The sequence below is a fragment of the Chroicocephalus ridibundus genome, chromosome 5, assembly GCF_963924245.1.
Source record: "Chroicocephalus ridibundus chromosome 5, bChrRid1.1, whole genome shotgun sequence".
Lineage (NCBI taxonomy): Eukaryota > Metazoa > Chordata > Aves > Charadriiformes > Laridae > Chroicocephalus > Chroicocephalus ridibundus.
Genome location: NC_086288.1, coordinates 35834740 through 35861104, shown reverse-complemented (window position 1 = coordinate 35861104; position 26365 = coordinate 35834740). Strand labels below are relative to the sequence as shown.

The window sequence follows — 26365 nt, the reverse complement described above, 5'->3', positions numbered from 1 at the left end:
GTTTCTGTGTGCTTTGCAGCCAGAAAGCTACCTTCCTCTTAATTTTCTCCAGTTTGTGTTGCATGTTATGACCTTTGCTTGAAGCAGTGTTTGAATCACATGTACTTGAAATTGCAAGCTCCAGTGGATGGGTACTTGTCTTTTGCTATTTACCTGTATAGGGCCTGTTGGTGTCACAACAGACCTGAGTTTGGTCATTTTTTTTGACAATGAACTGTAAAAATGTGTTGTTTGAAGGAGTCATTTTCTGTGAAAGATATCAGAAACAAGAAATTCGTTTTCTCCCAAAAAGAAGTTGTAAACAATTTTGAAAACAATCCGTGAAAATATGAAAGTATGAAACTTAAAGGATTAGGATTTGAGGACCCAGAGCAAAAAGTCATTGACCCCTGAAAAAGAGGGATTCAAGTACAAGTGCTGCTGCTTGCTTTACTTTTGGTAGTTTTTCTTCTTAAACATGTGAACAAACAAACAAAAAGTCTGCTGACAGTATTAGAAGACAAATAGTGATGTTCTTTGGACCTTGAATATTTTTCTTATCTTTAACTCTGCTCTGAGGATGCTACGAATGATTGCCCGTGCAGGCTTCTGTAGTAAATCAGAGTTGCCCAGCAATGAAAATTCAACCTACAGCCCCCTGTTTTAGTTCCTAAAAAAAAAAAAAAAACAGTGTAGCATTCGTATCAGTCTTTACTTATTGGACAGTTGGATCTTACTTCCAGAACTTTTCTAGTAAATATAATGACTAGTACAGAAAAATATCTCTGTCAAAATCAGCATTTTTTGGCTTTTGACAGTCAGATTTTAGGAGCAAATGACAAACCACTTAAACCAAAATTTCCTGGTTTTAAAAATTAATAAGTAACAATGCTAAAATAAAAAAGTTAGCAGATAGTTTTAAGAGGAACACTTCCTCTCATTTTTACGCTAAAGATAAAGTCCTTTCCTCCAACATCCAGGACACTAAGCATGAACAGAATGCCCTTTGCAATGTAATAAAATAGCTAGTTTTCTGTAAAGATCTTTGGAAGAGTTCAGGTTGCACAGTAACCTCATTCCATCACAGTTGCGTGGAATCAATTACAATTAAATTACATAATTAAAATCCATTAAAATCAATTACCATATATACTAAACAATTTCATAACTCACTTGAGAAGAATATTCTTTTGGAAATATTGATAATGCATTTTAAACTTGCTACATTTTTGTTAAACATGATGATTCTGAGCAGCATAATGTGTTCTGTTTCACATTTTTCCTCTAATCCTGTTTCAAACAGGATATTTATTTCATGTCTCCTGTATTCTGTATTAAATCATCGCTCTTTTCATTGAATTTGGATTCTGCTTGAATTGACACATAGCCATGCATGTAGTTTCATCTTTTCATTCTCTCTGTCAGAAGATGACGAATTAAAATTTTTAAGAATATTTCATCTAAAATATTGTTGAAAAATCCAAATTGAATTCAGATAAATGAAGGAAAAATAAACTCTTTATGGTGATTCAGGGGTAACATGCATTCCCTATGATGCACAAAAAAAGGGCTATTTTCCTTAAAAGAATTCATGAAAAGGTGAGATTTAAATGACCAAAGACAGCATAACTGGAATAAAAGGAGTACATATGACTTCAGGTAAGAGGTAATTCCATTGCTACATTGGAGTTTGCAATTAGGAAAAGTTACAGCTTTTTTAGGCAGGTGATGAAGTTGTGATCAGGTGAGTAATTGGCTGAGCAAGGAGGGATAAACGGGGCCTTGCCTATGAAGTTGTAACGCAGTGAAAGTCATGGAGGAGTTGTTCTTACTGTCTACTATTTTAATTCATGGATAAGCACCTGGCCTAGTATATAGGAGTTTGTCTGTGCCTCTGCTATTAATCACAGTAATATAAAATTAGAATAAAACCTTCCAAAGTGGACATGATGCAAATGCCTTATTGCTTCCATAGGTACATCACTTCTAACTGTAGAAGCTTACGAACACAAATTTACAGGAGAAAACATAAAATACAGCATCTTCAGTGACAAGGAAAGCATATTCTCCATACACCCCACTACAGGTACATTTTCATAAATACATATTTTTTTCAAGTCTATGTGTGTAGCTTAAAGTCTGTGGTCTCTAAAATATAGCAAGTTCCTACCACAAGAACACTCCTGTTACAACGAATAAATCGTTAGTAAAACCAGGGGTGTGGAGAGGCCTGCACTATTGTAAATGTGATGTGGAAAGTAGTTGAACACCAGTGTACCGGTTTAAAACACTCAGTTCTGATTAACTAATGATCACCAGGTGTTTGTGGTTGAGAAATTACTGCTTTGTGATCCAGTCTGAGACTTCATCTTATTTCTCATCATAAAGTTGCCCAAAAACTCAATAAACATAATCCTTCAAAATACTGCTAATGTAGGAAGTATTAGACCCTTCTTGAGTTTAATGCTCTTTGTTTCAGGCAAACCTTGACAAGTCTGAAAGTCATGTTTTTTTATTTTTTGTCAATTTATTTGTGTTCTGCAGCAGGTCTGCTTTCACCTACTCTTCAGTCAGGAACTTCTCATTGCAGGAGAGCGGCGCATTCCCCTTGTGCATTTCCGTGCTCTCATCTAAGGCGTGTAAGAAAGCATAGCTACTCTGGTTGCCTCTCAGCTCCTAAACATCTGCAGCAAAAGAGTTTGCCTTCTCAATAGCTGGAGTCTTTCTGGGATGGCATAGACAGTGTAAGCAGTTTCCTTCAGAAGTGGTCTAAATAGGTTGTATGCTTAACAAATGGCTTTCTCCCTGAGTTCCTGGGTTATTCTGAGGTCTCCGGGCGTCAAGTGGTGTACTCCTGTAAAGCTATCATGTTTGATGCTGATGGACAGTTAAAATAATTTTGTTTTTTCCAGATGAGGGGCACTTAAAGTGCATACACTTGATTTCCAAGTCCTTCTTATTTCACTGAAATAAAGCTAGAAAGATTAATCTTAGAGAACATCTTAGAGCCAGGCAAGTTTATGCCCAAGAAAGTGATTCTTCTCTGATATCACCTCCAAAAGAAAAAAAGAAAAAAAAATCAAATGAGATTTTCCTCTTTTTTTATCAATCCAGTCTGAAAAATGATTACATGATGTTTTTAAGAGTCTCACAAGCACTGTCTTCGCAAACCATCATGGAATTTCTATAGCAGTGGATGTCAAAAGTCTTCTTTCGAGATACTCGAGCGATTCTGGTTACTTCTGTTTCCTCTCTTCTGAAACCTGTCTTCTGTTTCTTAGAAAACATTAATTGAAGTGTTGCCTTTCAGGACTTCTTAAGAGCAGTTCTTACCTCAGCATTAATTTTGGCACCAGTAACTCTCTACCCATTGTTTCTACAGCAGAAGTATTTTCAGCTATATCGATGCCCTTTCTATCTTAGGTATTCTAAACAGCCAAAGGTGTGCTCTGCTAGTCTTTTCAAGCACTGCTGTTAATTAACCCCATTTTGGAGAAGACTTTCTCCTATTCTCGGGGATTTATTGTACTGTAGAATCATATAAAGTATGTAGACAATGACCCAAAGACATGAACTTATCTGTCATCTGACACAGAAAGGGAATCAGCTGTGCCTGAATAGACAGAAGTTTGTCTGTCATCTTCTTAAAAACCTCCAGTGATAGTGATTCTGCAAACCTTCTCAATAGTCTGTAAAGGTCTTGAAAGTTGAAACTTTTTATTCATATTTATTTGAATGTGTGTTGAAACAATTTAAAATTATTACTTCTTAACGTAGTAATAATAGACGTAAGACAAAGACAAAAAAAGCTATTCTTTACATATTTGAAAACTATTACCCTGTTTCTTCTTTGTGTGCCCTTCTCTAGAATGAGCAACTCTGGTTCTTTCACTTGTTCCTTCTAGGTGTTGTACCTCAAACGTGATTATTTGCTCCACACTAACACTAGAGTCTTTCAGTTATTCTGTGTCATCTTGAAGTGTATTCCTTCTGACACTGTGTATTTTGCCTCTTCTGTATAGAGAATGTGATAATTTTTAAGTGTTGTGATGAAGAGGGACCACCTGCCAGCTTTGAAATCTTTATGCTCAAGACTCAATTCTTGAATACTGGACAGATACATAAACAGTAGTCAATCATTGCTGCTTATCTTAGAAAATAAAAACTAAGAAGCACTAGCTTGGAGAAACAGTAGATAGGTTCTTATGCTATCACAAGTTCGGGATATTAGATATTTATGGCATCATTACTGAAAAATCCATGCAAATCTGAATTTGAAATCTAATGAAAATAAGATGCTAATGAACTGTGTCTGATATTTAGATGTAATGAAGAATTTTGAGTATATTACTATATTACCTAGAACACTGAAACAATGACCACAGATTTCCAAAGGCATTTCAGGTTGAATGTGGAGATGTCTAGTTGTGCTTGTAATCTCAATAATTTTCACTGATTCTTTTTGTTAGGATAACAACTGTGGGGGGTGGGTTGTACTCGCTGCATTGGAAGGAGTCAGTGTTTTACCTGTATGTCAATCAGATACAGAAATTGATACAGCTATTGCCTGACTTGGATACAGATGGAGAACTAGATGTAGCCACTCTCAGATGAGGGCCAAGAGTCTCTTCAGACACAGCTGGCTCATTGTCACATGTCAAGGAGGATGTGGCATGCAGCCAGATTCTTCTTCACTATCCCTCTACAAGTAAATCTGCTTTGTTTTAGGACATTTCCAGTGTGGTGGTTGATCAGTGAAAACTCAGCTGTCCCCCCAGCACGCAGGGGGTGATGTTAGGTAGAGGAAAGACATGGTGGGAAGCTTGCCGCAGTTCTGTCGTGTTCAGTGAAGGAGATCTCAAACATTAGAGATTTCATAACTCCATTTGTGGGTGTTTCTTCCTGACTACATAAGCCCGATCTTTATTTTTTTATTTTATTTTTATTTTAATAAACCAGGTGCAATCACAGTAAACAAGCCAAAGTCTCTTGATTATGAAGCTAAGAATAAAATACATCTTTCAGTTTTGGCTGAAAATAGCTTGAATTCAGCACTCTGTGGAGTGACAATTTTGATTCAAGATGTGAATGACAATGCACCTAAATTTGAGCAAAGCTATTACAAAGCATCAGTATGGGAAGGCCAAAGTCCTAAAACAGACATCATACAGGTAAGTAGAAATATATCTTCCCAAGCCCAGTGCTGTAGTTAAGAAGTTCAGTTGATCTGTTCATGACTACAGTCCTGCTAGGTCTCTTCTGGACCACTGTAACTTAAAAACTGGGAGTGGGGTTCTTGGTGTTGCTACTACTTTGCTTGCACATCTAAAATATTCAACGATTTTTTTCTAGAACACATTTCAAATCTTTCTTTCGGGATTGTTTAGTTGAAAGAGAATTCTCTGTATTCTTAATAGTTGTGCAGCTGGACTTCAAATTCTTTTTTTTATTTTATTTTTTTATTTTTCTGTTTCTCTCTTCAAGTAGTTCAAAAATACCATTCAAAGCTGTGGTTCTGGTTACAATATAGGCTGGTTCTTGCATTAATGCATCTACTGAAAGGGCTATAGCAATAAAAAGAATACTTTCAACTCGTCAGACTAGTAGAGTCAAACCCAAGTGTTCAATTTAAAATCTGATGCCTAAAGAGCAGCTTGTCTCAATTTAAATGTGCAAACACTTCTTCCTCTGAATGGATCCATTCTCTGAAAGTGTTTCCAGCTGGCTGTGTTAGAGCAAAAGAAGACATCAGTTGGACTAGAAGAACGCATAATTTCCTCAGTACATGTTCTTGCATTGCAAGTCAGGTCACAGTGAGGGTCATGTCAGGTACTAAAGATATTCCTCCTCTAGAGAATAAATAAATGGAAAGCTACAAATGCCTCCAGGGCAAAGTGATCAGAAACTGATGGACATTGTATTTAGAGAAACATATGTCCAGGAATGGAGAAAAATCAAAAGGCAGTCAACCCAGATGTGTAGTCAAAATTTTATGACAGAATACATTCTATTATGTTTCCTTTATTCAGTCTGACTGGTTGCCTCATTGCTCATTATAATGCTGGTTCAGCAACCAGAAAAATACAAAGATGACTCTTCAAAGAGTCAGAGGAGTCTTTGAGAAACCTGTTCACTGATGTCGAATGTTATTTATTCTGTTGGTTTTACAGCCTGCCTCTGCCCTTTTTACATTTCCTGGTTTTTATTTTAAAAAGTAATTAATGAATTATTCCATGAAAGCTCTGAAAACTTAATAATTTAATTATGTTATCCTTTGTCTGTCTGTATAGCAGTAATACTTTAAGGGCCAGTCACACACCCCTGAAAATGTGCATTTTTATGCACTAAACAGAGACAGCATTCTAACAGCAACCTTATAGTAATATAAGCAGTGTGAAATGATTACATTCAGCCCTAGTGCTTTATGTAGCTGAATTTCAAATTACTCAGGGAAGGAATTCATGTGCATCCTATTGCAATTCATGAGCAGATTTTGTGACCTCACATGACACTCATGTTGGGGACCAATGTGATTATTTGCTTAAACCTGTGCAGTCGAAAGGAAAGTAACCAGAAACTGTAGTATAAGGTTTTTCTTTCTGAAGCCGCATTCTGCCATTTTGAATTAAGCCTCAGTTTTGCTCCCAAACAGATATTTGCAACTGACCTTGACAGTGGGCTGAATGGAGAAACTGAATACTCAGTTTTATCTGGTAATGAAAATGCAACATTTGTAATTGATTCAGCAAGAGGGATTTTAGCAACTAATACAGTCCTAGATCACGAAAATGCTTCATCTTACAGGTTTGTATGCAAGGTTCTTATGAAACTGTATTCTTTTTGTTGACTTTAACTTAAGATTGCTCGTATTAACCACACAGCCTGAGTTGCAAGCTAGACAGCATTGAGAACAGCACTAAAGCTGCCCATTTGTACCATGGATTCTTATGTATTTCTCAAATTTAGGGGAAGAAATATAGTCTTATTTAATCAATGGCAACACTTACTGATATAAATGAGTGTGATGGTTCACTATAGGAATGACGACAGTTCCTGAATTTCAGTTTATCAAGAATGGTACAGCCATTCCTCCCTGGAACCATTTTTTATAAGTATGTAAAGACACAGAGTAAGCACTCAAACCAAATCCAAGAAACAGGGACACGTTCTCCTCTTTAATTAGAATATAGTCCAAATTTTCTTCTCCATAATCTGATAAAGATGCTTCCGTAAACTGTTTCCAGCTATAAAATGTCCTGTATGAAGTATTATTTTTTTCCTGTTTTCTAATAAACTGTGAGTAAATGTGATCAAGTGGACATGACAATTATTCTTTACAGGTCATGCCATAATTGGAATTAGAAAGCAATTAAATCATCCCTTGAAGAGAAAATGGGAGTATGCAGATTTATTAATAATCCCTTTTTATGTGTTGCAATCTGTACAAAAAATATGTGTCAATAGACACATACACATAGTCTTTTTTGGTTTGTTTTTTTTTTTGTTCATGTGGTTGTGGCATCAGTTAAAGTATTTGCAAGTTTTCCTATCCTCTGGGGCCTCAAAATTTTAAACAACCAATCAGAATTCTTATGAACCAGAACAACTCTTAGAAAACCACATCAAAAAGATCAACAGAATACGATTTTCTTTTAAATATCAGTGTAATTTGATAATAGTATCCTAAAGGAAATACTTTGTTTTAACTTAATATACAGAACACTTCATTTGGAGTTTATTTTTTAGTTTTTCACTGAATCAAAAACATCAGTTCTGATTTTCAGACATTTAAATATCATAATACATTTTATTTGTAACTAGTACTTTAAAAGAATGCCTAGAATAAATCCTTCAAAGGAAGGATGTTTACTGTTGATGAAGCATTGAATATGTAAACATAATAATTCTCATATCTGTCTTTAACTGGGAGCCTGATTTATTTCAGTATTTATGTTGGAATTCTAATCTTTTAAATTGACCGTTTGTTTGAGGAATCTGAAGCTACATATTTCTTCTCTTTATTAATACAATATTAATCTGTATATTGTTAGGTGAAAAGTGAATAGCAAAAGAAGCTTTCAAAACTGTTTTACAGTTAAATTTCAAAATGTTACCATTGGTTCTTTCAAATTTGCAAGGAGTTGTTTATTTTATCTAAATTGAACATTTTCATCCCTAGAAGTTCTAAGTCCCTTATAATAGGAGTTATAATGAAAGTGTTGACAGAACCTTAATTTTAATGCTTTGGCTGAAATGTTTCTATGAGAGTTTTTTCCTGAAACCTTAGAAAGTGATTATTTTTAGTAAAATATTTCCATATGTATACCTTACCAATATTAATTCTTAAAAAAACAAAGTACACTTTCTGTATGGAATTATACGTGGTCACTGATTGAATACTAGCCTGCAATTCAAGTTATGTGTTCTGTCGGTGACAGAAACCACAAGGACACCCAGAGCAGAGCTGGTGTGGTTGAGGAATGGAAGTCCTGCAACCCACAGCTTGAGTTAAAGCCTTGGTATTCCATGTTGTCTTGTGAACATTTAGGAAGTAATATCTATCTGACACTTTAAATGGGGAAACTGTGACTTAGAAAATGAGAGAAAGAAAGCGTTTAGAAGATCTTCAGGGAGACCCAGAAAATATGATGTGACATGCAAACAGTTGTTAGTACACAAAACATTTAATTGAGATGCCAGGCTCTGACTTGTATGTCCTTTCACATAGCTTGATGTTTTCTTTTTTTGTCTGTTCCTTTTTTCAGAGAACCTGTTGAGTTAGATTTAATTTTGAATTCCCTTCTGGTTAATTTTTAGTACTGGAGAGCGCTGAAATCTTCCAAATAATCTTTGCTTTGCTTACAATTAACATTTGCTCTTTATTGTTAGGAAGCTAGTTCCCAGACATCTTGTTATCCCTGTTTACCAGGTCATTGCTTACTGTTTTCTTTGCTATGTTGGTTGTGGAAATCAAAAGGTTGATAACAGAATCTACTAGCCATCCTTATGCAGGTGTAAGATAGCAGCATACAGGAAAACTCTCTTAATCTGACAGTGAGAGTCTGGTCCCATTAAAATCAGTGGGAACTTTGCCATTGTCAAATGATGCATGTATTTGGCATGCAATTCTGCAAATGTCTGCAGACATTTTGGTTGAATATTACTTTGGATGTTTTCATATTACTCAATTTTCGCATTCCTGTTGTCGCTTTATAAACAATGGGGAGAGTCAGGTTCCTCCAAAGGACAATTTAGTGCTTAAGTTTTAATTCCTGCTCTGAATTACCAACTGAAGAAACGTGTCTTATTTGAAAGAGTCTTGCTAGCTTGTTTAACCATGTACTTTTGGTATGAAATTGGGTGAAATGAATACAGATTAGTATTTGCTTTTCTTTGTATGATTTTGTTATGTTTTTGCTACCTAGGATCTCCTGGACATTTTTACTGTGAGACACAAAAAATAAAACTCCAGACAGTCAGCCTTACAGAAAGAAAGATGGAATTTTAGAGTTGCAAGGAGAAGCAGAAAGGGCTAATCTTTTTGTTTGTAACTTTTCTTTTCCATCGGTGGGTAACTCTGTGATTTCTGACCAATAGTGACAATTACTGTTTCCTTTAATTGTAGGTTGGTTGTACAAGCTGCTGATAAAGGAAATCCCAGACTTTCTGCTACAAGTATTGTGCGGATACAAGTGTTAGATGTTAATGACAATGCTCCAGTTGTCCAGCCACTAGGTGAAGTGGAGGTCCCAGAAAGTAAGTGTGATAGTACAGCTAGGTTTTAAGATTGGGATTTGTCAGACAACGACAGTGCTTTTGGTGATTTGTGTAACCAAGCAACTGTAGTAAAAAGGATAATGGATCATATTAATACTGAAATATCAAAGTAAATTGTGATCTGCTTTTGTTCTCAGAGACATTATTCTTAATCTTTAGACATTGTGTTTAAGAATAGTTTGGAACAAAACCATAGGCAATTCAGAAAGAGGAAAACAAACTCTGCAGAAATACATCTGTAATCTGTTCATTTTGGACTCCAGTGTTATATTCTTCAGATGTCTTCAATTTCTGTTTTCCTCCAATAAAAAATACTTGGTGTTAAAGTCGGCATTGCTAGAAATGAGACATTTTGAACTTCACTGTGATGAAAGACATAATTTCTGTAAATTTGAATGAAGCTTTAAAATGCTCTATAGCTTGATCCAGTTGATGATCATGAAGAGGAGGACCCAGGACCTCCTGAGTTCTCATCCCAGCACACATCTGGTATGTTGTGTGATATTAGCTCAACATTTGCAGACCTTGAGTCTTAAGCCCAGTATTTTCAAATACAGGCATCATACACTGAGATGCACTGCACACACTGCACTGAGGTACACAGCAGAAAATTTATAAAGATTTAGGTGCAGAAATTCCAGTACTCCTGTTAACAAAAGATATCAAAGCTGTCTTTCTAGTGATGTTTTTTAGCCTTTCCTAAATTTAGCTCCCAGTGATAATGACAAGTACAGGAGTCACGGATGCACAGCAGCTGTAAACTACTGGCTAGTTATTTAGGATTTTGTATTCCGTTTAAGAACACTTGCTTTAGGACATCACACAGTGTTCTTGAGGCTTAATGCCCCAGGCATGCAAATGGGAAATGGTTTCGTTTCTGTTATCTCCAGGCTTTGTTAGATGATCACTAATAGGTTCTGTTTGCAATACCTGGTACTGTCAACTGGCACATGACAGAAGCTTTCTGTATCCAGATTCTCAGTTTTACAGGATTATACTTTGAGCTCTTCAGATTTTTGTGCCATGTAGGCCTTGCTGGAGGTCTCTTTTCACTCTAGTGGCCTTCTCTTCCTTTGGAGAAGCTTCAGAATTGCATTTGCTGGTTCTACACAGACCAGGGAACTCTGATGCCTCAGTTAAGTATTCTTGTGGAAGTTTGTGCCACTGTTCAATAAATTCATGTCACCTAAATGCTTGTGGGAAACCATAGAAGTTCCTGTTGCTGGTGAAGAAACAGTTAAGGCTACACTGGATCTGGGAAAGTCTAAAGAAAATGCAAATTAAAATTGGGATAAAGCAGATGCATTTGAAGAAATCCACTACTGTTTCTGTAGCATTTCTGGATATTGATCATATTCTAAAACACAAAGTCAAAATGCACAAAAAGCTAATACAGAACGTTTACATATATCTAAGGTTCAATATTACAAAATTGGCATAATCTTCAGAAATTTTAACGTCATCTTTTAGCTATGACTTATTCTGAAAATTATTGTTTCAGATGCCCTGTCTGGTTTTGTAGTGACTCGGGTGTCAGCAAGTGATGCAGACTCCAGGCCAGCACTTCAGTTTGGTTTTATTTATGATAATAGTCCTGGAATGAAATTTGCCATCAACGAACACACCGGTGTAGTAACAGTGGTGGAACCATTAGATTTTGAAGAAACTGCTGTGTATAAGCTGAGAATCGTAGTTTCAGATTCTGTACATCAAACAGAAGCCGAACTTGTCATCCGTGTTTTGGACGTCAATGATAACCCACCAGTGTTTACTCAGGATTCGTATCAGGTAGGAAGGTGACAAATGGACAACAAACATGTGATGTCTTTCCTTATGTGAGGATAAATAGTAGGGGTGCTTGTTTATATTTGTCTTAAAAATGCATTTGAGCACTGAGAAGGAAGGTGTCTGCAAACTATTACTGAGCTGAAACAGAACAGAGCTCTTCTGGGAAACCCCAGCCCCTTCCTAGGAATTCTGCTAAAAGGACTGAGGGAATTGTCAGTTTTCATGTTTGTGGTTTCTGACTTCAGAAAAAAGTGGTGTGAATGCTAGCTGTACTCCACGCACCATGCATTCATCACTAGGAGTTACTGGATATAATCCAAACCAGTTTGGGGAGCAGGGTCCAGTGTTCAGAATTTCCTTCTTCTGAGAGAATGGTAAACAAGTTTATTCCAGCCCTGTTACTATGGCATAAATTTCTTCATTTTCAGTTACACAGCTCCACAGAGGTGTAGTAAATGCCCCTGTGGTAGGTCATGCACATGTAGTTTCTAATGTGTAACCCTGCCATATAGCAATGGCCGTCATCTAGGAAGTGAGGGATATGAGTTTTGATCTTCCCAACATCCCCTGCTAGACCGAGGAGGGTACAGAGCTCAGCTTCTGGACAAGCATTTGCCCAGAGAGGTTGTGGAGTCTTCATCCCTGGAGATACTCAAAACTCAGCACAGTCATGGCACCCTGCTGTAGGTGACCCCGCTCTGAGCAAGGGTTGGACAAGATGACCTCTGGAGGTGCCCGCCAGCCCCTGCCATTCTGCAATCCTGTGAGCTGAGCTGAGCTGTTTGCTTGACTTGGTGCTTTTCGTGTGTGGTGGATGTGCTCAGAGCCAAAAATATGAGGCACCACAGAAGACTTGGATTTAATAATGCTTCATTTATAAATCTCAGACATATTTAGTCAAGAAATAAGTCTAAACATTTGGCTTAGTAAAGAAATTTCAACCTCTGAGCATGTGCAGGCGCAGCAGTTTAGTCACTTAGATAACTATGGGACAGACTGTAGGTACCTGTGCAACTTTCAGGTGCCTGAGTTGTCAGGATTTGAGTAAATTGCCCACTTAAACTCACAAGTCTAAATTCTGAAATTAAAAAAATGCACTATTAATGCTGAAGTGATTTTTAGACCTTGCCTTAAGTTTTCCTCAACCCTCATATGTGTCTGATTTTGGAGAACAGTTTAGGCAAGTACTTGCTTGTGCAAGTGCTAGGGATTTTTTTGTAGACTGGAGCAGACATTACAGGCAAGTTTATTAACTGATGCAAAACAGTGTAGCTCTATTGACTATGCCAGTGTAAACAGCTGAGCTTTTCTCTCCACAATCCTGGTGTTTTGATGTGTTGCTTGGACAGTAAGCGACACTGCTTCTTGTCGGTTGATGATATGTGTAATTCCCTATTCATCATCCTGTAATTTTTACCCTTTTATTCTCCTTTCAAGTGTTTTCATATTTATACCTTTCATATATAGTTTCGTATATATATATATGGCTATTATATACATATAATCTCTCTGTTTAAATGATTTAAACTAACACTTGAAATTATGACAAAGGTAGCTGCTGTATCATACTGTTCATTTGAAATTGGATTTATAAGGTGGAAGGAAACTTTGGTCACAAAAATACTGTATCTGGACTTCAAATAATGGAAGCCCTTAAGAAGGGAAAGGACTTTCCTAGATTATATGAAGAAAGAAGGGAACATTTTGAAAAACTAAATTCTAGGAATAATCTAGTGATGATTAAGTACTCTGGTGCTGGAGTTTTCAGGGTGCATGTGTTGTTTTTTTATATGGTCAATCGTACACTCCAGACAGGGACTTGCAGACTGTATTCTGTGTACAAAAATCAAGGCGTTTCTGAAAACAGGGAGAAAAGCTAATTTTAGTTGCAGTCCATTGTAGGTATTCCTTCCATTAGTGTACTGTTGAAAAAAGAAATTCAGTGATTCACTGAACTCATTGTCATAATGAACTAGAACTAGATGGATTTTACTACTGCTTAAAGTTTACTATAAATTTTGGCTGTATTGCATGCATCGTTTTCAGTATCATCTCAACTCTCTTTTGTCCCAGAAGAAAACGGGTAGGTGAAACTTTTTCCAAAGCTGGGAACTGTGTTTGGTTTTTCTAATAAGATCAAATGAAGGAAAATGTAATTTTTATGTTCAAAATCTTTTATTAAGCTCTATCAAAACTGTAATTTTGGTTTATATGTCAGGTGAGATTGCCAGAGCTCATTTCTATGGATGCCATTGTTCTGACAGTCTCTGCTGTGGATAGGGATTCGGGGCATAATGGAATGATTTCCTACAAAATCCTCTCTTCCTCTGAGGGATTTTCCATTGATCACAAGAATGGTGAGTCTGTAAGCATGGTTTATTATTTCAGCTTTTTCAGTGTAAATTGAAGAGTGCTATTGTACTTCCTCACCTGTTGCCAGTGATCACTTGAGTTCTGAAAGTCTTTGGTGGCCAAAGTCCACCATATGTTTTGGCTAAATCTGCCATTATTGCTGAAGAACTGATCTCATCAAAGACTGGAGTTTCTCAGTTTGTCCCTGAACCATGGACAAGGCAGCTAGTCACAACATCCTATAGGTACCACTCCTCTGATGTGATTATATAGAAGAGTTGCTGTATGGTTTGCATTGATTCATAACATTTCAGCTCATGTATTACATTTCATTCAATTTAAGTTCATACTCGTTATTTTTCAGTATAAGTTGAACCTATCATAATCTCTACAGTTTGGGCAATATGTTTTTAAGATTTCTTCTTTAGAGATCCTAAATAGAGTTAAAAAGTTTTCTAAATTGGGAACGCTCTCTCCAAAGTACATAATTTTCTTCAATAGTTTAGAGATTTACTGATTTAAATTTTCTGGCCTAATGTAACACCCTGGTAGGTGGAAAACTGTGTATCTCTCTTTGTATGCATGTGTACGTAAGATTTTTGGGAATATCAGACTGAGAGATAACTAGATACTGCAAAAATGATGTGCAACTACTGTTCAGTGAGCAAGTTCTTATCGCTTATTTGCCGTTCCCAGGTGTTTACACAAGATGAATTTTTGAATGCAATGTTTGTTGGGTGATGGTAACTACAAACACTGAATATGCAAATGCCTTACCCAGTTAAAGCTGTTTTCTTATTTGCCCATTTGTTACTCTGTATTCACCAACCTGTCTTTGTGTTTGGATCGTGGCTGTTTTCAGCTGTGATCTGAAAGTTGTCACGCAGCGTTGTCTCTGTGGTGCTTAGCTATACACTGTGAAGAGTGAAGTAGAAGTAGACGGCTTCTGAACATAGAGTCATTGAATGGTTTGGGTTGGAAGTGACCTGTCAAGATCATCTAATCTAACCCCCATGTTTAGATAAGCAATTTGAATGAAAGATGTTTACGTAACTTACCGGCAAACCTATCTTAAATAACAAACAAGTCCATAATGCTGTTACTGGATTGCAAGCAAAACATAAAAAAGAACTAACAACCTTCAGTAATGAGCTTGCACAGCATAGCCATCTCTAATAAGGAGCCTATATTTCCTTTGCTTTCTTTTGCCTTTTATTTTGTGCAGTTTGCATGTTCAGCCTGTTCCTAGGAAGAGAAATTCTTGCTAGTCTAAATGCAGTATGTGTATTTGATATTGCATCATTGGGGGTAGGCCTTGGCTTCGCAGTGTTAACTATGATTTCTTAGAATCATAGAATAGTTTGGGTTGCAAGGTTCCAACCCCCCCGTAATGAGCAGGGGCTTCTTCAACTAGATCAGATTGCTCAAACCCCTGTCCAACCTGACCTGGAATGTTTCCAGGGATGGGGCATCTACCACCTCTCTGGGCAACCTGTGCCAGTGTTTCACCTTTTTTTCACTCTGTTTTACAACCCTTGTTGTAAAAAATTTCTTCCTTCTATCTAGTCTAAATCTTCCCTCTTTTAGTTTAAAACCATCACCCCTTGTCCTATTGCAACAGGCTTTACTAAAATGTCCTTCCCCATCTTTCTTATAAGCCCCCTTTAAGTACTGAAAGGCCACAAGAAGGTCTCCCTAGAGCCTTCTCCAGGCTGAATGACCCCAACTCTCTTGGCCTGATCTCATAGCAGAGGTGCTCCATCCCTCTTATAATTTTTGTGGCCCTCCTCTGGACCCACTCCAATAGGTCCATGTCTTTGCTGTGCTGAGGGCTCCAGAGCCCTGCAGTTGGGGTCTCATGAGAGCAGAGTAGAAGGGAAGAATCAATTCCCTTAACCTGCTGTCCACACTTCTTTTGATACAGCCCAGGATATGGTTGGCCTTCGGGCTGCGAGTGCACATTGTTGGCCCATGTCCAGCTTTTCACCCACCAGTACTCCCAAGTCCTTCTCGGCAGGGCTGTTCTCAATCCCTTCATCCCCCAGCCTCTATTGACACTGGGGGTTGCCCCAGCCCAGGTGCAGGACCCTACATTTGGCCTTGTTGAACCTCATGAGATTCACGTGGGCCCACTTCTCAAGCTTGCCCAGGTGTCTCTGGAGGGCATCCCATCCCTCGGGCGTGTCAACCACACCACTCAAGTTGGTGTCATCTGCAAACTTGCTGAGGGTGCACTCGATCTCGTTATGTCACTGATGAAGATATTAAACAGTACTGGTCCCAGTACAGAGCCCTGAGGGACACCACTCATCACTGATCTCCATCTAGACATTGAGCTGTTGACCTACTACTCTCTGGATGTGAGAGTTACTTTGGGGTGTGCAGCCATTACTGTTGAGTCATTTTCAAATATGACTGATTAGATTTAGCTTTTGGAATCACATTTATTTGCCTTAGTGAGTGTGAAGTGTGGGTTTTTGTTAATTCTGTTTTATTTTCAGGTTCAGTGTTCACTACGGGACCAGTGACACAGCTGGAAAAGATTTCCATTATTCAGCTCCTGATAGAAGCCATGGATGGTGGCAGTCCCACTCTGAGTGCAGTTACCTCCGTAGAGGTGCATGTAGAAGATGTAAATAACTATGCCCCTCAGTTCACAAGAGATCTGTACAATCTCAGCGTGAGTGAGGATGCCTCAGTTGGAGAAAGTGTCCTCACATTTTCAACCATCGACCATGATTGGACACATGAAAACACGTATGTTGAATATTCTATTATTGATGGCAATACTGAGAATTTATTCTCAGTGGAAACAAGCATCATGGAGTTAGAAACATCCTACAAACTTGTTGGCAGTCTTGTTTTGAGCAATGTTCTCGACAGGGAAATGGCTTCTTCTCACCGTTTGGTTCTCCTTGCCTCTGATCGGGGAACGCCCTCCTTGAATTCAACTGCTACTGTGCTAATAACTGTGCTGGATGTTAATGATAATTCTCCAGTATTTAGCAGTCCAGAGTACCATATTCATGTCAAAGAAAGCATCCCTGTAGGTAGTCATGTCACTGAAGTTTCAGCAAATGACTGCGATGCAGGCACTAACGCAGAGATCACATATGCTATCATCTCTGGAAATGACAGGGGACATTTTCATTTGGATGAGAAAACGGGATCAGTGGATTTGATGAAAACGCTGGATTATGAGGATACCATGAAATTCATTTTGATCATCCAAGCCACAGATGGAGGAACTGATGTAAAAAATGTGGCTTTTTCTGTTGTTCTTGTTAGCGTCCTAGATGACAACGATTATGCCCCCCTGTTTTTGTTTCCCAGCCTGAGCTGCATTGTCAGTGAAAATCTGCCTACCTTTTCTTTTGTTTGTGCTGTTAATGCACTGGATTTTGATAAAGGCTCCTATGGACACCTTACCTACTCCATCCAGTCTTCATGTTTGGCTCATCGTGAAGCTCCTAGAGACCATGACATGTTCTTCATTGATCCTTTGACAGGAGATATTCATACAAAGCAAATGTTTGACTACGAAAGTCAGAATAGGTACTGTTTCATAATCCAAGCAAAAGACAAAGGTGACTCACTGGCTGTCATTACAGTTCAGGTAGATATTGAGGGGAGAGATGAATTTGACCCAGTCTTTACACAACAGGAGTATTTCTTTAATCTCCCTGAGAAGAATGAAGCGGGCCAGTTGCTTGGCAGAGTGACGGCATCAGACAGTGATGGTGGACTGGATGGAGTTGTTCATTACTCCCTGCTAAAAAGTTCTCCATTCTTTTCTGTGAATCAAACCAGTGGTAATATTTATTTGACTCAGACTGTTCACCGGAGGACAAATGGCAGCAAAAGGAATGATGACACCCTGGAATTCTTGATAAGAGCTCATAGCCCCAAAATTGAGTCAAAGTCCACAGTATGCACTGTTTTGGTAAATGTTTCCAATTCTCCTGAAAGTTATCCCATAATGTCAGCATACAGCCTGACCATTAGCGTTTCAGTCTCCTTGATAGTGTTCCTACTGCTTGTGGTCAGTCTTACTGCACTTATTCTGAGACATAAGCGGAAAGATCTGATGAATTCTTGTGTGAAAAAAGAAACAGTATCCTCCTCAGCTACTGATGTGAATTCAGCCACGGAAGATAAGGACTGCCAGAAAATCCAAAGTACTGAGAGCAGTATGCTTCCCATGGGTGCCATAGCAGAATGGCTGAGCCTAGCAGGAATCAGAGAGGGGAAGGACGATGTTGTCATCTGCAGGCATTCAGACTCCAGTGGCCACAGTTCTGCTGAAGGAGAAACTGCAGAGGACGAGGAAATCAAAAGGATCAATGAACATCCTTGCAGAAAGAGTGCTGGCTCAGCACTGAGTGAGCATGGCTCACGGGTGCCAGATTCGGGGATCCCAAGAGAGTCTGATCAGCTCTCCTGTCAGTCTGGAGAAATGGATGTCGTGGCTACCATGCAAAGCATGGAGAGCATGCAGGCTATTAAAGGAGAAGGCAGAGAAGAAGCCTGTGACACAGCCTATGCACATAAAATGTTGTCTCAAGCACTTAAGAAAATTGGAATAAAAGAGAAAGACATAATGACAGACCTCACGAGAGAATATGTCTTGATGTCAGATAGTCAGGATTCTGGGTGTGATTCACTTGCAACTCTTGGCACCTCTGATGAAGATACTGGAGGTGGTTATAACTGGGATTATGTGCTCAGTTGGGAACCCAGATTTCAGCCTCTTGCCTCAGTGTTTAATGATATTGCAAAACTGAAAAATGAAAACGTACACATTCATAGCTTCCCTAAGGAGAAGAAATCTTTTGTTTTTCCTCCTCCCTTGATAACATCAGTAGCTCAGCCTGGCATAAGGACAGTGCCTCCACGAATGCCCAATGTAACATCAGGGCAAGCATTTAAAATCCACCCTCGTTCTCCTCTTATCCATAATCTTGGATACCCTCCACCAACCATGACCCCCAGTTTTTCTCCTTCTCTCTCTCTACTTACCATACAGACACCTACTGCTTCTCCAGTAATGTCTGATGGGAAAATGATAGGAACATGTCTTATTGATCCAAGCCATGAACTTGCAACAGAGGAAGAAATTCAGGTCTAGGTTATTAACTGGCAGTAGTTTATGGTAAAAAATATGGCTTAAAATGTATTTGTTATTGATTAACAAGCAAAATATATCTGTCAGAGCTATATCACCAATATTCTTTCTGTTTTCATGAGCTGGAAAAATTAACGAATTTTTTAATTAAATTTTAAATTTTTAAATTAAAAAAGAGTATATCGAATAGACACAAAATTGGTAACTATCCATCTTGTTCTTCCCAGAACACACTGTGAGGCCATGAGGCTTCTCCTTTTTCAGCTCCCAACAACTGTGGTTTCCTATGTAAATCACACAGCCAGGTGCCTGATAACCAACTTAACCAATTCTACTGCTTTTCTCATAAAATATGTCAATAACAAATTCTTTACTGTGGAAAAACTTTATTAGCGTGCTGGTGGGCTCTTACCGCTTCTGTGGTGGTATTAGAAGAGGGTACTAGAGGGACGTGTAAGTACAGCAGGATTGGGGCTGGGCAAAGAATAAAGCAAGGATTCTCATCGAACTCTTTCTCGAGTGTTTGCCCAGACTTCGCACCCCTCAGCGTCTGGATCCCAACAACCTGTTGGACCTAGTGCAGTTTCGTCATCTTCCATGGCTCCCTGGCGGACTTTATTAGCTACCTTTATGCTGTGGAATCCCACTTAGCAGTTTCTGTGCACCTTTCATTTATCTCCTGGTGTAAAGGCAGCAAGTCATGATTATCTGAATAATAATGGATCACCCTTGGAAAACAGAATAACCAGTGATAAGATAAAAGCAATCATCTTCTCTATTACTAGATCTAAAATAGATAAGTGTTGTTTTCCTATCCTATTACAGAAGCTGTCCTGGTCCCCAGGCAGCTGTAGGAACAGAGTGTGTCACAGTTCTGAAGGGCTTGTATGCCTCCACCACGGTCTTTGGTCCTGTGCTGGGCATATCTCTGCAAGACCAGATAATCTGGCCTTGTTTGTTGTATGTATCATACATATGGCATTTTGTGTATGTATGTATATCCAGACACGTACACATGGCTATACTGCTGTGTATGCTTGTATATTGTATCAGACCAATAAAATACACAGAAAATACATCTAGAATAACCCTGCTTTCTCTTCAGTGTCTATTTAAGTCTTTTGCATCATGTGTATTAAAACTGGGCTAATTGGTCGAATTGGTGCCCAGGAATCTGTTACAAGTTGGATGTGTACAGAGGTATATATTGTACAAGTCGTAACAGGTGGAGGAAAAGCATGCAATGTGGTTAGACTGAGTGATCTTGTGGGATCAGCATCACGTTTGCAGTGGCTTTTGTCATTTCTTCAGTCATGCATGTCAAGATTTGTAGCCTGTGGGCTCATAACCCATCTTTGAATAAGATCCTGTTTCTAAGGCTACACCTGCACTGTACTATTATGCAACAGGATCCATGCTGCTATGCAAGAGTGCTTCTTTTAAAGCTGGCACTTGTTCTTTGTGCAGCCATGGAGTATGAAACGAGACATAGCTTAGGAATTCATTAGGATAGACAAATGTTACTAAGAGAGGAGATGGGATATAAGTTTTATAGTCAGACAAAAAACAGGAAGAGGAAAGCAAAGACAAGGAGTCGTTCCCAGTTCTTATCTAAACATGGAGTATCCATTTAAGGTCATTATTTCAGAATTAATATTATTCTTTACCTGTTAAGATTATGCTTTCTACAGACTGTTCTGTTTTGACTTACACATCTTAACTTGCAAAGTAATTTCTAATAGAATGAGCGATGTTCTTTGTGGTGTTCAGTTCTGTGCAGTTATAGTTTCAGGAGGCACAAACGTCGTCACACCTTTTCTATATCATCAACAATTTAGCTAATATGATTTTGGTTTCAGGTGGTAATGGCCAAGCGGTAGCTATTGCTCTTAGGAGCAATGACCACATGCTGTCCTGGTAGGGGTCACCTTTCCAATAGGTGATTGGTGGAAGAGTAAACACTTCACACAGCAAAACTGTGTTTGATCTGTCATGCTGATGGATGTGAAGAGGTAGCTAGGGCATCATTTAATGTGTAGACTCTGGGCTAATGGGTGAATAGCTTTTTCTTCACTACTATTGCTGCTGCAAATGGAATACTGTTCGCATTAGAAATCATTAGAAAACATTCAGTCATCATATTTAGCATGAGATTTGGACCTCACCATGCTAATGTGTGCCCACTTCTTATAGTTCTGCTTGAAAAGTGAAAAAACCCTGTTTCTGTTTGTGCCGGTTTTGCTCCTTCAAATGCAGCTTGGTTTTGATGCCTTTCTGAAAAAAGATTTTATATAATTTGCATCCTATTTATCAAGCGCACAATATAACCAATGCATACTCCGTGCTCCTCTTAAGTGTTACAGCAATCTTTTCCTTGTCTCTTATGTATTTGCTCATTCTGTATGAAATGGGCAATAACATTTAGCTGATATATCATGTCATATATAGTCAAGCTTAAAGATGTGTCCATTGAAACAAGTGTCTGCAATAAATCATGTGTAGTTCTTTTAACCTTACTGTTTTTTTTCCCTAAGTAAACAGTATAACTTCTATACTTTACCATGAGTTTAATATTAGCTTGCCTCAAAGAGGCTGTGTTACTTTGCAATTCTGCACACCAGTTTTAGCACTTTGGAGAAGGTACAGAACTTGTTAGTGGAAAATCATATTAAGCTCAAAATGCATAAGCTATAAAATAAAAGACAGTTGTCTCTTCTGGAATCTTGGCTGCCTGCCTTCTGGATTTGCTTGTTGGCAGCCTTGAAAACACTGGTGTAAATCACTACCAAATGGATATCAAAATTCCATCTACCAGTAGTAATCATTAAATTGATGTTCAAGCAGATTCCTGTGCAAAGAGGAAAAACCTTCATATTTCTAGGGAATCCATCATTTGCAGATTATAAAAATATATATACCTATTTTCTAAAGTGATATTAAAAACACTAGTTGTCTACACAAGCCCATATTTAGTTTGCATTTTATTTTTATCTGGACAGGTATTGTTCCTAAAGCAGTTTTAGATAAAAAGTTCCAATAAGAATGAATCCTTGTTGCTGTCTACTGCACTGCCTATTCCTACTATGATTTATATTTGGTTGCCATCAATTCTCTGTGCTGTATGTCACTTGTTTTCTTTAAGTCACATGTAGCTTCCTGAAGAACAATGTTTAACTGTTCTCTTTGGAAAGCCAAAAAATGCTGCCCTGACAAAAAATGTTACTTAGAACACCAGCTAGCACCAGAATGACAATTGTGCCCGTATGGCTTTATACTTCTACAGCTCGTGGAGTCAAAGGCAAATTGGCAATCCAGTTGGCCATCACGGGCATGCGGGGCCATTGGGATTACACCTCCTCCCGATGCGTGCTGACCTTATCGCTCCTTGAAAACTGGCCCTCTGGGGGTGAAGGACGGATTGGCTGAGGATGGAGGGTGGTGTTCCCTAAAATCCTGTAAAAAGGCTAATTGGACTAGGAGGCAGTTGTGACTTTGTAATTGAATATCCTGTGGTGGGAGGTTTATATTTAGAATTTGGCTTTGCAAGTGAAATGGCTTTGCAGCTTCTTGCTTTTAGGATCTGGCACAACAGAACCAACTCGCTATGGCAGTATGCTGCTTAGTTCCCTGTAGATGATCTGCTTGGAATAACCAAGGTGTTGTGGAATCAAATTGAGTATATTTCTGGGTGTTGCATAGCTGCTAGCTCTGCTAGTTGTTCACCAGCACGTATACAAAGCCTAATGTATATTCAATCTGTGTATGAATTTGGATGTTCAGATCTCATTAAAAAGAGCTGCAGTCTGGCATCCAAATCCTCTTGGTGGCTTTGAAAATTCCAGTATAAATCCATACAACGTTTTTTAAATGTTGGAGGAAATGTGGATGCCTAAATGAAAGAAAAGGGCCTTATGGAAAGGAAAAATGAGGATCTAAAACTTTCTGGTTTAAACTTGAACTTTACATTGCTGCTAGGGCTATTCCTCATAAAATGTCAGATGCTTTTCTTCTAACATGTACAAAAGGTAACAGAAGAGCATCTGTAAGGAATACAGAGAGGTATCAGGGTAGGTAGTCTGGAATTGAGAAATGGTTCTGTTTCTTGACACGTATGAGTTACTTGAGCAATGTAGAAAATACCAAATCCTTTAGCTGATGATAGTCACACGAATCAAAATTGCTGCCCCGTTACTGTATAAATGTTTGACTCACCCAAACAAGTCCTGTGCTGGAGGAAGCATTAGATGCCAAACCACATGGCTGAAAATGCAGATGTCATGATAAAGGACTGAAGTGATCCACCATGGTATTCAAAATGTCAATTGAAAATCTCATTACAATTAGAAAACTCAAATTTCTTTAATATTATGTTCAAAACAAACTGTTGCTGCACTACAGATTACATTTAAAACTGTCAGCCATGTCCATGTTGCCTTATCCACATTTTACACTTTTTTTGAAGCTTAGTATTTTAACACAGTCCTGGTTGCCTTCCCTAAAGCTGTATGTTAATTGCCTGTGAAAAGCTCTCAGAAAATGGAAGTTGAGCTGTTGATTGTAAGAGGTGGTCAGCCAACAGTAGCTGTTATATAAAGATGATGTTTGAGAATGCATGGGGCTAGATGATGCCCCCTTGCTAGCCCAACCTGGAGGAGTACCTTGCTGTTACTTATATATGCCTACAGCATTGTGTTGAAAACTTTCAAATGGGAAATTCAAAGGAGTTTCTAAAATGGTGTTACTGGTGCCCTTACCAAAAGAAATAAGTAGCAAGTCAAGCTTGCGTGCGTTGACCTCAGAAATTCCTGTCTCAAGTCCCGTCTAGCTGGGTGTAGACTCATTTCCAGCATCTACTTTTTAACAAACTGTAGGGTTCATTTAATTTCAAAAGGTTTGAAAATACTGGGTTCTGATCCAACACTCCAAGACTTCTTCCACTGATTTCAGTGGGACTTGAATAAAAAATGCACCTGGAAGAAATGGACAACATGTGTGCCTCCCTGGTACTGTAACAAGAGTCACTGGCAGCAGAGAACTGGCTCCCTGGCGTGGGGGGCTGTAAACCAGCAGGAAGGAGCATTAAAAGAAGGGAAATCAAGAGCCTGGAAAAGAGAGTAGAACCAGCATGGGGTGGGAGGGAGAGGATTTGAAGGGGAGGTTCCTCTATGCTTCATGGTGATTGATGCAAGCCTTGCTTTATATGCTTATTTTGGAGTGACTTTTAGAGAAGTCTGAGTAGGTCTGTAAGGGAAAGGTCACTTACTGTTTCCTCCGTCTACTTTTATGTAAACTACAGTCTGCTGCCTGATTTGCTACTGCTTTTACCGAATACACAGCATAGCCATGCCTTCAGACAGGGATTTCTCTACTTGTCTTTGTCTTGTAGGCGCTTCACCTGACGTCAAGCGGTGGGTGGAATTAAGTCTTCAAACTGATTCTAATAACTGTTAATATTAAGGTAACCAGGAAAGGCGTGGCATTTGTTGAGTGGTTTTGGGGGGTTTGGGGTTTGTTTGAGTTTTGTGGTTTGGTTTTTTTTGAGATGTGCATGTGTTTTTTCAATTTTAAGCTGAACTCTGCAGTCATAAAGCTTTTGAGCTTCGAATTTTGGCTTCTGTCACAGTAATGGAGTATCTTGTGCCATTGGCTGATCACACGTTCACTGGGTAAAAATAAGTTTCAGCAACCTACTCTGTTCTCTGGCAGCAGAATTCCGGAAAACTACATGTGACTTTGTTACTGAGTATCATACATTGTGCTTGATCAATGTTTGAAGTCACCCACTTTTCCTCCAGATTTTTTCCATATCCAGCTAAAATGTTCCAGTGTCCACCATTTTCATCCCTTGTAGCTTAGGGATTCTCATCCCTTATCAGTTAAGGTGTGAAGCCAAGTTGTGAATGTTTCCTGTAAAGAGTGTGGTATGTTCCATCATTATGATTAGATATAAATGAGGGTTTAGTAACACAAGCCTCCTCTTACCAACAGTTTCTGCATGGGGTTTAATGAGGTATTTTGTGACTTAAATTGAGTTATGTAGTGATGTTTATACCATAGAAACAAAAGGCAACAAGGAAATTTGATTACTGCAAGTAGCGTAAAAATGCAATGATGAAGCAAGGAGGACATCTTGATAATTGAATTTTAAAACCTAAGACTGAATAAAAGGCACGTCCATGTCATCTGCCTGCTTGAGACATTAACTGCTTAGGAAGATCTTGCAACAGGCAAGACTGCTAGGTAGTGCTTTGGGGAGTGTAGAGCTGCTGGTTCTTTGTTACAGGTCTTTTGTTTTGTAGCGATGATAATGCTCATGTGCATAAACGAAAGTGCCTGGTATTGTATCCCATGGCAGAATCAGTGATGCTTTGTGGCAATAGTGGGGTCTGGTAGAATACCATCGAACCCATCACCTGCTGAGCTGCTTAATTTACCAAATAACTGCCTCAAATAAATGATTAAAAAAACCAGATTTTTGGGTATTCTTCCAAAGAGAGAAATTAATTATGAATAATCTGAGCAAAACCCTTCAAGTGACTGCTGATTACATGCTTCTGAAATGTGTGTACATTTGTCTACTGCATGTATCTCCTAAGCAGAGATGTGAGTCTCAGCAATGAACAAAGAGGGCGATATGTGAAAGTTTATGGCAGAGAAGAGAAGATGGGATAAAATGCAGCTGAAAGGAAGAGCAAAGATACATACAGACATGGAGCACATCTCTGCTAGTGAGGACTCCCTGTTAAGAAGAACACTTTTTTGTTACCATGCCTGCCAGCTCAGCTGGTCCAGAAGAGAGAGTTCTGTTGCCTGCCAGGGACAGAATTACATGCTGAAGACCTGACACTAAGAAATAACCTCTGAGGAACAAAAAATCTTCCTTTGCTCAGCTCTGGTCTCACAACAAAAGAAACTGTCTGCTGGAGTCTGTCAAGGATAGTGATGAGAGGTTGAGGCTTCAAGACTTCACAGCCTAGATGACCTTCAGCAGAGTTCTGCTGGTCTGTCAAGAAGGAGAAAACAATAGGGTAAGACAGTGTGGGAGAAGGTCAGGGAGGACATGCAAAATTTCTCAAGCCTGGTTCTATCACATGGAAGAGAAAAATCAGGTGAGTAGGGAGGGGATAAGGGACAAAGTAGTCACAGAGGCAAGGGGAATGGACAAGAGATTTGGAGGTTTGCAATACTGAATGTGGCCCTGATCGAATTGATATAACTGTGAAGCTCGCACTGCTTTGAGCAGGAGGTTGAGCTATAGACTTCAAGAAGTCTCTTCTGACCTAAATTATTCTGTAACTTTATCATAGTAAGGAAGAAGTGTTAGAACCAAGAGTAGTGATCAGG

The 26365-nt window shown here is 38.7% G+C and overlaps 1 protein-coding gene across 1 annotated transcript in view; it reads left to right on the top strand.

Moving 5' to 3' along the window:
* Positions 1-20075, top strand: part of DCHS2 (dachsous cadherin-related 2) — a 124160-nt gene extending 104085 nt beyond the window's left edge. Inside the window, exons 14-20 of the mRNA XM_063336775.1 lie at positions 1955-2065; positions 4939-5150; positions 6632-6783; positions 9605-9735; positions 11258-11544; positions 13763-13901; positions 16398-20075. Coding sequence (XP_063192845.1) covers positions 1955-2065; positions 4939-5150; positions 6632-6783; positions 9605-9735; positions 11258-11544; positions 13763-13901; positions 16398-19024 — 3659 coding nt within the window. The 3' untranslated portion in view covers positions 19025-20075. The remainder of the gene's footprint in view (positions 1-1954; positions 2066-4938; positions 5151-6631; positions 6784-9604; positions 9736-11257; positions 11545-13762; positions 13902-16397) is intronic.
* The last annotated feature ends 6290 nt before the right edge of the window (positions 20076-26365 follow it).